Source organism: Henckelia pumila, chromosome 4, assembly GCF_033568475.1.
Source record: "Henckelia pumila isolate YLH828 chromosome 4, ASM3356847v2, whole genome shotgun sequence".
NCBI lineage: Eukaryota > Viridiplantae > Streptophyta > Magnoliopsida > Lamiales > Gesneriaceae > Henckelia > Henckelia pumila.
In genome coordinates this window covers 47,286,907-47,298,979 of record NC_133123.1, presented here as the reverse complement: position 1 = coordinate 47,298,979, position 12,073 = coordinate 47,286,907, and the positions used below count along the sequence as shown (strand labels likewise).

At 33.3% G+C, this 12,073-nt stretch overlaps 1 protein-coding gene across 1 annotated transcript; it reads left to right on the top strand.

Moving 5' to 3' along the window:
- The first annotated feature begins 1,328 nt into the window (after positions 1-1,328).
- LOC140863807 (peptide chain release factor PrfB2, chloroplastic) lies at positions 1,329-5,709 on the top strand. Its single transcript, XM_073267495.1, has 7 exons — positions 1,329-1,820; positions 2,407-2,619; positions 3,893-3,994; positions 4,169-4,306; positions 4,518-4,822; positions 4,933-5,086; positions 5,181-5,709. The coding sequence occupies exons 1-7, from the start codon at positions 1,440-1,442 to the stop codon at positions 5,316-5,318; spliced, it is 1,431 nt and encodes a 476-aa protein (XP_073123596.1). The 5' UTR covers positions 1,329-1,439; the 3' UTR covers positions 5,319-5,709.
- The last annotated feature ends 6,364 nt before the right edge of the window (positions 5,710-12,073 follow it).

Below are 12,073 nucleotides of genomic sequence, written 5' to 3'. Positions count from 1 at the left end.
CTACGCTTCACGGATACATGCAATCATACATCGTTTTTTCAAAATATTATCGTTCATTGCAAGAAAAACATCATATAAAATAGAATACACACATCAATATCAAATATCTACTATTGCTTGGATGTTTTGAATGATGTTTCAAGAATTGAATAAAATGTACCTTTTTATTTTTTGGTATAAATATCGTACTCCAGGAACATGATCCTAGCTTTTTCTCGAATGAGCGTTGTCAAAATATTCTTGAATGGAGAAGTGAAATTTTTGAAAATATAATCATGGGACTGAGTAGTACATGAGGCGAGAAATATTTGCATGGCACGAATGTCCGAAAATCTTATGTCAAACATGTACACGAAAGTTTATGCATTTTATTAATGTTATGCATGTTTTTAGTAGAACTCATGTTTTAGCATGTTATTTTAATATCGAATCATGTTTTAAATACATTATTTTCAGATCGCATATTTTATAGTTTCAAGTTTTGCATGTATGAGGAAGTTCTGGCTTTGCCGTATATGTTAGCATTATTTTGTTTAAAAAGATTTTATACAAGTTTTGAGTGATGATATTTCTGAGTCGTTTGATTGAACTTAATTTTATGCATGATATTTTATACCAACGAGCACGGCACATGTTTTACAAAAATGAAAAAAAAAGTATTTCGCATTTTTCTCATCTTTTTAAGCATGAATTAAAAATACTCCGGGAGAAAAGTTAATCCGATAAACACGCCACTCCAAGATAACAAGTCAATGCGGGTGATCATCAACTTTGGGTAGACAACCACTTTATAAAACTTTATGTACACATAGCATCCACAGATTCCATATTAAGGTGGAGGTTTTGGGGGTTCAGGTTAGACCCAAAATATTTGAATTTTTTTAAATTTTTAACAAAATAATTAAATATCCATAATAATAATAGATATATTTTGATTTCATAAATCAAAATATATCTATTATTATTATGGGTATTTAATTATTTTGTTAAAAATTTAAAAAAAATTCAAATATTTTGGGTCTAAATTGAACCCCAAAACCTCTATCTTAATACGATAATTATCTGAACTTTGACTCCCCTAATACTGCATAATAAATAATAAAATTAAAAATATTAATAATTTTTAATTGTTTTTTTAAACAAGACAAATAGCTTTATGTTGAAAATAAAAATATTTTAAAAAAATTTTGATAAACTTTCCTAATTTAATAGAACGTGTAAACCACTTTCCAAAACTTTATGTACACCTAGCATTCTCAAAAAAACTGAAAAAAGCCAATTTTTGTAACAAAAATCATGAGTCCAATACGGCACCGTAACATCAACATGCGTATAATTCCGTTCATCTCCGCAGTTCCCCTTCTCCCATAAACCCTTGCTAATTCTGAGAATTGGGAACACGAAATCCTCGTGATCAATCCCATGATACCTCAGAAAAGATGTCATTTTTGTTGCTGAAAAGATTGTATCATTCCAATTCAGCTCGAAAATCCCTCCTGAAGACCCATTTACTCCCTCGAATTCTCTCTTATTCCTCTTGCTGTTCCCTTAATCCAATTCATGAACAGTTTGTTTCAGCTGGGAAATTTGATAATGGGTTTCCATCAGTTTTTAGCTTTAACTGGAAAGTTCAATATGGGTCTACTTTCACCCGTCTTGCGTGTTCACAGGCTGCTGTTGAGTCATCCACTTTTGATGGGCTAACTGTGGAACGCATCATCGCGAATAATTGGACCATTTATGATGAAAATGAGAATGATTGGAAGAGCCATGCTTCTGCCATCGCTCGGTCTATCCACCTTATCAAGAAACGACTACGAGTAAGTGCGTACTCTTAACAGTATTTGGATATCATTTGTTCCTTTGTTGTAGTTTTGGTTTACTGAAAATTCATTTGCTTAAGAGTACCCTTTGATGCTATGGGCACACTAATATCGTTGGAGGAATAATACTTCCCAAGTTCCGTTTGTTTGTGACGAGTAAAGTATCAGTCTTCTTTAATGGCTAGATGTCATGTTGCTTCATGTATCGTGCTTTCAGACTTTCAGTCATTGCCTTCACTAGCCAACGTGCTTTCATTCCTCATGTTTTGGAATGAGTGTTAAAAGAGTTCTTTGTTTGAATTTGGTCATGTCCTAATCCTAATCACAAAATATTGAATGTAATTTGCGTCAACTGAAATGTAAAATTTAGTTTGTGAGTTTTGCTATTGCAGTCTCAGGGAGATTTGGTTTTTAGATATAGCTGCATATTTATGACTTCGTATATAATTTTGTAGGGTGGCAGATGGTAATCGAAAACTATTTTTAGTTATTTTTATAGCTATATATATTAATATTCTTGTGCTGAATCAAGCTGTGGAATTCAGTTTATGTCTTTCTTGAGAATGTTTATTTTCTCTACCAGTGGAAAAGATTATTACAGAGGGTGGAGACATTATCAGAACAGCTGAATAAGCCAGACCTGTGGGAAGATCCTGTACATGCAGGAAAGATAAGCCGTGAGCACGGCTCACTTATGGGCAAATTAAAAGAGGTCAATGCATTTGAGCAAGAGCTTTTTGAGTACATCGACATGATAAAACTAGCACGTGAAGATAATGACTCGGAATTGGAATCGGTGGGGCCTTAATTTTTACCTTTCTAGGCACGTATCCTTTTCTTAAATGCTTTGCATCACTTCTACTTTCAGTGAGGAATAATGCAGTTCCATGATTTTGGACTCTATCGGGTTACCAGGACCTATATCTTTTTTTATGTTAGAAGATGTGAACTAAACATTCTTGTTATTAAAACGTTTAATCCCCAGTATTCAGTTTCAGTCCTTGATAGGACTTATTCCTGGAATAAAACTTGTAATTCTACATAAAGTGAAATTGTGAATTTTCGGAGAAGAAGTCTCTTGATGAGTGTGTTCATGAGTTATTGCAGTAAATAGATTGACGAAAAATAAAAATTCTAATTCTTATGTACAATCAATCCTCACATCTTATTTCCTAGTATTTAGATATCCAGTCTCCTTATATTTTTAACTACAGCTACAATTTACAACCAAACTCCAGTCTTTTTCTTATTTATTAATTCATCTTAATTTTTTTATCTTTATGTCATCACATGAATTTCTACCTAATGACATGTCAATGGAAGTAATCATATTTCTATATTCTGCCCCTTGTATGTTTTTTCATCTCTGTGAAACAACAATACGTGAAGCCATGCAAATTAGTTGTATACGTGAATACTTTGACCCTCAGTTACAATTTATTTGGAGAAATGTTTCTATTTGTATGGTGCGAAAGCGATACGAGTCCTGTGTTATAATTTGTTCTTCTAGCATTCTCTTACAAATATTTGGAGTATCCAATCTTTTGGTAGAGCTTGAACCTGGGAATAAAGATGTGAAGTATCATCTTTAACAGATATAACGTGAATGACTTAAATTACGAATAACGCTTATTTTTGTTATCGACAATAGTAAAAATGTCTTTGTTTGGTTCTTCTTGCAGCTCGTACGTTCTTGTGTGATCTCATAAACTCCACCTCCTCTCTGTAATCGTCATTCTGGGCATTTAATCTTAGCATCAGACAAAGAGCCACCTCCTCCAGTTGCAATTTCTATTCACTCTCTGTTCAAATGACGATGGAATTGTTGAAAACATGATTTAGCCTGACCAAATATTTGTGTGATATATTTGTGTCGACTAGCAAGCCTAGGAAATAGGAATTCACATTAGATTGTTTTATCTGTTTCTTTGTAATATTAGATGAAATGATGCCTTATCCTTCAATGTACATTTTTGTATTTAATAATAAATTTCTTATCTAGTAAAGTGAAAATAAGTTTGGTGATCTTGCTATACTTACATGTCTATTAATATTTTCCCTAACTGTAGGAATCTTTGAATGATCTACTTACATTGAGACGATCCATCAAAGAAAAAGAGCTTGAAGCCCTATTAGCTGGGGAGCATGACTCTTGCTCTTGTTTCATCGAGGTGAAGTAATGCAATTCAATCTATTGTATCGATAATGTTTTATGTTTTATCTTTTGTTTGAAATTTCTTCTTTTTTGATCTTAAAACATAGTATCTGAACTTGTTTTTCTTCTTCAGTTGCCAAAATATTGTGCAATTTATCTATCAAATTTGTCTACACCACTTTATATACAGGTTCAAGCTGGAGCTGGTGGTACGGAGAGCATGGATTGGGCTTCAATGGTCATGCAGATGTATAAAAAATGGGCGGAAGGCCGGGGTTATGGGGTCACTGTTGTGGATGAAATGCCTGGCGAGATTGCTGGGATTAAGGTTAGTTTTTTGCCAATGTTTAATGTTCACTTATTTGTGGGCAATATTTGATTTATGGTTTTCACAGTTCTCCATTTCTGAAAATTAATCATGTGTTTCTGCCTTAATTTTTCTTCCACAAAGGTAAGCATGTGCTTCAGTTGAATGCTATCTGTCATTGTATCGACCTGTGATTTATTCCATAATATTCTCTTTCATCTGCTTTCATCAGCGCGCCACCATTAAAGTCGACGGGGAGTATGCATTTGGATATGCCAAAGCTGAAATTGGGGCTCACCGTTTAGTACGCATTTCTCCATTTGACAGCAATAAGCGAAGGCATACATCATTTGCTTCCATAGCCGTAATTCCCATTCTTGGAGACAGATCTTCCCGTGTTCAAATCAACGAATCTGACCTACGAATTGAGCGGTTTCGATCTGGGGGAGCTGGGGGTCAGCACGCCAACACTACCGACAGTGCTGTCCGGATAACTCACATCCCTACTGGAGTCACCGCCACTTGTCAAAATGAAAGGTAAAGTTCATCGAATTATGTATTTCCTTCAGACCAGTCTTAAACGTAGACAAAAACGTTTTCTGCAATGACCATATTGGTTCAAAATTATGGATTTTCACTACGGACAGGTCGCAGCATCAAAACAAGGCATCCGCCATGGCGGTGCTTCAGTCTCGGCTGGACCAACTCGAGATGGAACGCCAAGCTAAGTTGAATGCAGAGCACACAGTGTCTCTCACTGATATAAATTTCGGCAGTCAAATACGTTCTTATGTACTCCATGTATGCATCTTCACCCATAAGCACTCGATATCACGATTTAGCATAAATTACAACACCCCGAATGTTTGAACTAACTACACAACCCTTTTGGCAGCCTTATCGAATGGTGAAGGATCATAGAACCGAGTTCGAGGTTGCGGATCCTGAGTCAGTCCTCGAAGGCCATCTCGATGGCTTTATCTTGAGTTTTCTTTCTGCCTCCTTGGACAAAAATGGAGATGAACACCTTTGAAATCTATTGTTTGCTTATCCCTTCCCGAAACTTGCAAGCAGTGAGAGTCATTTGGAGGGGCAAAATCCCGGTTCAGTCCTAAATATTTGGACACATTTTTTGTTCAGTCCTAAATGTTTGGATGTTACCTGTTTGGTCCTAAATCTTTCCCAAAAATTCTCGGTTCAGTCCTAAATGTTTACACGTTCCCGGTTTGGTTCTAAATGTTTCTCAAAAGTTTTCGGTTCAGTCATAAATATTTTTACATTGCCGATTTCGTGTCAAATATTTCTCAAAAGTTTTCGGTTTGATCCTTCCATCTACTCGTGTATTAAGACTAACATCGCGTAGTGTTATATCATTTATAATTGAGTTTTATATTATTTATTATATATTTAACATTAAACAAGTTGTAAATAAAACACAAATTTATTAATGTTTTTATTCAAATTTAAATCAATTTTACACAATGTTCAAAATAAAAATATTAAATTCATGATGCTACAAAATAAAAACTTAGATAAAATAAACGAAACTTGAGGAATTAAAATTTAATGATGTTATTTCACATTTCTATTAATTTTGTTATATTTTCATTCATGATGCTTGTACATTTTAAAAAAAAATTGAAGGTTGAAAAAAGATATATATCTTTTTAAAACTTTTTTTTTAATTTAAAAAATAGTATTTGAAAAAAGTTTACTATTAAATAAAATTTAATTTCATATCACTACTTCAACGGTGATCAAATACTTTATTATATTTTCTCAATTGTTAATCATAAGTATTATTCTCTTGAAAAATTTGATGAAAATTTCAAATATTTTGTGAAATAATTAATACTAGTTATTTGCTAAAATATTTGTTTATTTGTTTGTGATTGATAATGTTTTTAACTATAATATTACACGGTTCAATTATTTTTTATTCTATAATTTTATTTTGCATAATTTATATTATATTTTCATTTGAAAGAAATTCTTGTTCATTTATTATTATTATTATTATTATTAGCTTTTATTTTATTTAACTTTGTCTTTTGTTTGTAAGTTTTTTTTATCACGCTTTATTTGTAGATGGAAGTACCAGACCGAGAACTTTTGGAAAATATTTAGGACGAAATCTGGAACGTAAAACATTTAGGACTGAACCGGCAACATTTTAAAATATTTGGGACCAAACCGAGAACATAAAGACATTTAGGATTGAATCGAGAATTTTTGAAAAACATTTAGGACTAAACCGGAAACATTCAAACATTTAGAAGTGAATCGGAAATATGTTTAAATATTTAGGAGTGAACCGGGATTTTTCCCCATTTGAAGCATGCGTTAGTTATAAGTCACAGTTTATCTTCCAACAGCAGTGTTTTTGCCATCTTTAATTAATTATATGACTATTGATTTATTAATTCATTACTTCTCAGAATCATCTATTTTATTATTATTATGGGTAAATTATAACCTTATCCCTGTAAACATTCGAAAATGTTGGAAAAAAAATTGTAAAATCAATTGCATTTAAAACCCCGTGTTTTTTGGAATCAAGCATAAAAACCTTTAAAAATAGGTAAATGTGCTTGATATTTTTTAAAAATAAAATATATAAGCTTATTAATATTTTTTTAGAGGTTTTATATTTCTAGACCTTTTATAAAGTTCCTTATTTGATTATTACATATCTAATGGTAAATTTTAAAACTTTAAGTATCTTAAATATTATTAAAAAATAAATATGTATGATGTATATTACTTATTCCATCGACACTCATTTTCACCAACGGTCTGGTTAGCAGTAGTACACCATTTTTTTAACAAGGTCTGATTAGCAGTAGTACACCATTTTTTGAATTTTTTTGAATCATGTACGAAGTGAATTTTCAAATAATGAAAACTATTATTTTTTAGAGTAAAAATTATTTTGGTATATGAACTAAAATGTCAAATTGGTACATAAACCATTGAAAATGGTTTAATTGGTATATGATCAAACTCAAAATTCAATTTTGCCCTGTGATATCCCTGTTCCACATGAAAAAAATGAATGATTTAAAATGAATTTATAATGGGCTACATTAGACTTCTATAAAAACTTGGGTTAATCATTTTCGTAAAGCGATGACGAATACGAAGTAGCTGCTATAGGGGCCCATTGTGTGCAGTCGTGCAGGCGCGGGCCTGAGCGTAGGGCATGACATAATGGAATCAAAGACGGTCACCAGCCAGATGACCCCGAAAAATAAGTGCTACGTGCGTGGGAGCCACCTCTTGAACCTGCAGGGCAAAGTGCTACATGACGTGAGCCACCTCTTGAACCCGTATGAGCCACCTCTAGATTCCCGGTGCTGGTGGATCGAGGGGTCAGGTCGCGACGAGGATGTCGCGTTCTGAAGCAGGGGTGATTGTGATACCCCTGTCCCACATGAGAAAAATGAAGTATTTAAAATAATTTTATAATGGGCTACAATGGACTTCTATAGCAACTTGAGTTAATCATTTTCGTAAAGTGAGGACGAATACGAAGTAGTTGCTATGGGGGCCCATTGTGTGCAGTCGCCCAGGCGCAGGCCTGAGCCTGGGGTGTGACATGCCTTTTACTTAAATTGCTTTTAAATTGAATATTATTATTAAATTGATTAATTGAACTACATACATATTTTTGTCTTTTAAATTATTATATTAATTATAATTATAAATATAAATTCATATTTACTAATTACTATACTATAAAAAAATATTATATATCATGTATACGAAAAAATATTCAACCTAAAATTTTTAGATCATTAAAGACACACACACATATATCATTTTTATTTTGATTAATATATATAAATAATAATATTATAACATAGATAAACAAAAATATATTTTATTATATATTTTTAATATATATTATTTTTGAATATATAAATTATCAATTGTTATGTATATATATATATATGTATATGTGCATGTTTGTATTAATTAATATTTACAATGTTTCGTACAATAAGTATGATCCCTAGTTTATAACATAAAATTTAAATAAATATAAGTTTATGCTTATAATTGTATTAATAAAATAATTTTGAAAAATAAAATGTGTATCTATTTTAATTCAACAAAAATATTATACTTTAAAATAATATAGGTAAAGGGTAAAATTGACTTTATAAGTTGATTATGTACCAATTAAACTATTTTCAATAGTTCATGTATCAATATGATATTTTACAAATAGTTCGTATATCAAAATGAATTTTACTCTTATTTTTTATGTCAACAATATTATTTTTTACTACAAATATTGATATGCTCGACTAGTACTATTTTACAAGAAAACTACTCTAAATCTTTTGTCAAAACTCAACGGATTGAGGGTTAATATAATAATATTTATTCATGAGTTGTCTTTTTCTCATTGATCGATTTATTAAATGAAATATATATGTTTTTTCATGGAAAATTTTTGTTCCCATGAAATTATTTTAAGTGTATTAAAATTTTATTTTTTGTATAAAATTTGAACTAATAGCACATGTGCAACTCATATATATATGGTTAAAAAAATCAATTCATATATATATTATAATGGTTTTATCTCTAAAAAAAATTGTTTAGTAATTTAAGTGTTCAGACTAAATTTTCATTCTTTACAAATTACAATGACATGCATTTTTAACTAAAAAAAAGTAAAAAAAAAACACTCGGCACATATACCCATATTAGTCCTAATAAAAAAACCCACATGTCCACTTCGTAACATCCAAACACACAGTCAATGGCACAAACCCACAAACCAACTATATTTTTTTGCATAGTTCATAGCATTTGTTTGATCAACATTTTGAAATTATCTATCTCATTTTCAAAATAAATTTTATCCCAAAAAATTCTTAATCAACCAATTTTTTTTCACCATATTAATTTTTTTTAAAAAAAATATACTTTTAACTAAAAATAAAAACTTTTGACAACTTTGATGGGATCGATGATTGCTGATTGAGAAGTTATGCTCAACTGATGAGTAAACTTAGGTTTCGAAAGCACTATAGCAGTTGACCCTAGAAAAACTCCTTAAATTGATTTAGTTGGGGTTAGTCAACTGAATTCTTGTCTTCTCGTGTGTCGATATTAATTTGCAAACAAGTTAGATTTTGCGGAATAATGCAAATTAGTAGATTGAACTTGAGATATGATGGACTGACTGCGTGTGTGAGTGATGAACTGAAAGGTTAGATTGCACGGTGATTGTTCATGGATGTTCGGAGATTTCAAATTGTGAGACCTCGGTTCTAAACATCTAACCAAAAATAAAACAACAAACATCAAGCTCAAAAGCTCAAAAGGATTCAAGAATTTTTTTTAAAAGGACGCGCGCCCGTGCCTAAACAAGGCGCACCCGCGCAAAAACATCACATCAGGCTGCGCGCCCACGCCCATGAAATGGCACGCTCGCGCATGACCTTCGCTTCAGGCTGCGCGCCCGCGCAAGCCCTACGAATTTCATGCCTAGCTTTTCCAATTTCTTCCTCTATTTCTCGTTCTCAAACCGGAATAAATCTAATACAATACAACAATCAAAGCTTGCAATAAAAAGAGTTTGAACAACAATAAATCAAAGTTAACGTACTACAAGTTCTAAAACATGCTTCAATACAATTATTCAAAATTCAAAACAACAACAAGTTCGACTATCTATTCGACTCTAAACCGAAGTCCCACTTTTATTCCTCAATCTCGATGCTAACCAAGTCGCCTCTGACTCGAACCTGCCTCACGTGTTTCCAAGCACACATACAAAGACAAAAAAACAACCGGATAATCCGGTGAGAATAACATTCCCAGTAAAAGAGACACAACAAGTAATTCAACATAATATATCAAATCATGATATATGTAAAAATAAGACAAGCAATTTCAAGTAGTATATCAACAACTCAATTTGAAATGCAATAAAATATAATGCATGTATTTAAAACAAGATTATCGACTCGGATAATCTAAGAATCTGGTTTCTTTTTTTGGGATCCCAAGGTCAAGATATCACAACAAGTCACCGACTCTCTCGATCGAGGTGGATAATGCATATCTCAATCCTCTAGACTCGGGAGCAACTATAAGGAGCCTCGGGCTAATGCAGTAACTCGACGACCAATGCCACTCGATTATAGTCCCCAAAACGTCTAATAAAAATTTGAGCGACCCAGCCCCTTTTAAATCAATCGTTCTTGCTCAGTATGAATGCAAATGAAATTTTAATACATTCAAGTAATTCAACTCAATGCATTTAATCAATCATAATAGGTAATCATGCATGTTTGTGATTTAGGGACTCGAGAATAAGTCTAAACTCGAGTATTAGTCCCTTTTCGATTCGATGTCGTCTATTACCTTTTTCCACAATTCGATGTAGCTGGAATCTGGACAAGCTACAAGAATAAGAATTTCCAATCAAAATTTCATTCAATCGTAATTCAACGATTAAGGTAAACTCGTTATCAATTCTCGATCAATTCTTCGACGCTTTCAATTCTTCGAAATCTGAACTCAATCTTCTTCAGTCCAATCTGTACGGAGATAAAAAGAACTCAATAACAACCAATCAACCCCAAATAAAATCCAAAATTCAATCAAACTCCCCAAATTCTAAAAATTTAAACCGGCGGCATAACGGCTATAATATGAACAACCGAAAAACCACAGACAACAACATAACGCTCTAACAAACCTCATAACAATCACAATTCGTCCAAATAAACACAAAACCAACAAATCCCAAAACCCAAATTCTCGAATTTATCCTAAATATTCATAACAAATCCGAACGACGTTACTTTTTTGATCCGACTTCGAATAAACGTGTAGTAGCCCGTAACCAAAATCAGTAATTAAGGAATTAATCATAATTACTTGGGTAGAGTTCGGAAGCTTCGAAGGTGAGTTCGAAAGCTCCGATCACCCCTATCCGGAGTCAACAAGTGATATTTTGACACGTGGCAGATCAGGATCTTCGGAAGCTCCGATGGCAGGATCGGACGTTCCGATCGAGGTTCGGACGTTCCGATCAAGGATCGGAAGTTCCGATCGTTGTCTATAAATATAAGGCCAAGGCTTCACTTTCATTTGCCAATTCCGAGTTCTCCTTTCCATTCTAGTCCTTTTGGACCTGTTCTAGTTTTCTTAGGCTTGGTCCAGAGGTCGGCAAGGCGTTCGGTAGTCGTAGCGGAGTTGTGCCCAAGTTCTGGAGGCATCGACATCAAAGGGCTAACGACGGACGAAGGTATAGCTTTTGCTTCCTATAAATATTTGGGAGTATGCAATAGCTTAGTTAAGGCTTTTAGAGCGCTTTAATGATAGTAGTATCATTTGGCAGTGTAGAGCAGACTATAGGCGTGGACCTAGAGTTGGTAGAGCTTGCACTGTTTTGAGGTACGAAAGTACTGTTCGAGATATCCTGACTGAGTATGCATGTATTATGTGACTGCATGATTTATATGCCATGATATTATGCTGCATTCATTTGCATCTTGCTGTATCTCTTCCGAGATTTCTGTTAGTAGGGTTGTACCCTATCCTGTTAGTGGATGGACTTCCATCGATTTGGGTCCGGCGTATCCACGGTTATCTCGGTATGGGAGCCACCTCCTAAAGCAACGGCACAGCGTGCTACATACCAGGGCCCGGTCTGTCTCTGTTATCTGATCCTTGATCTCGAGTCTATAGGGAGTTCACTTTGCATGCATGTATACTCATACTCTCGTACTGAGCGTTTTATGCTCACGTCTCGTACTC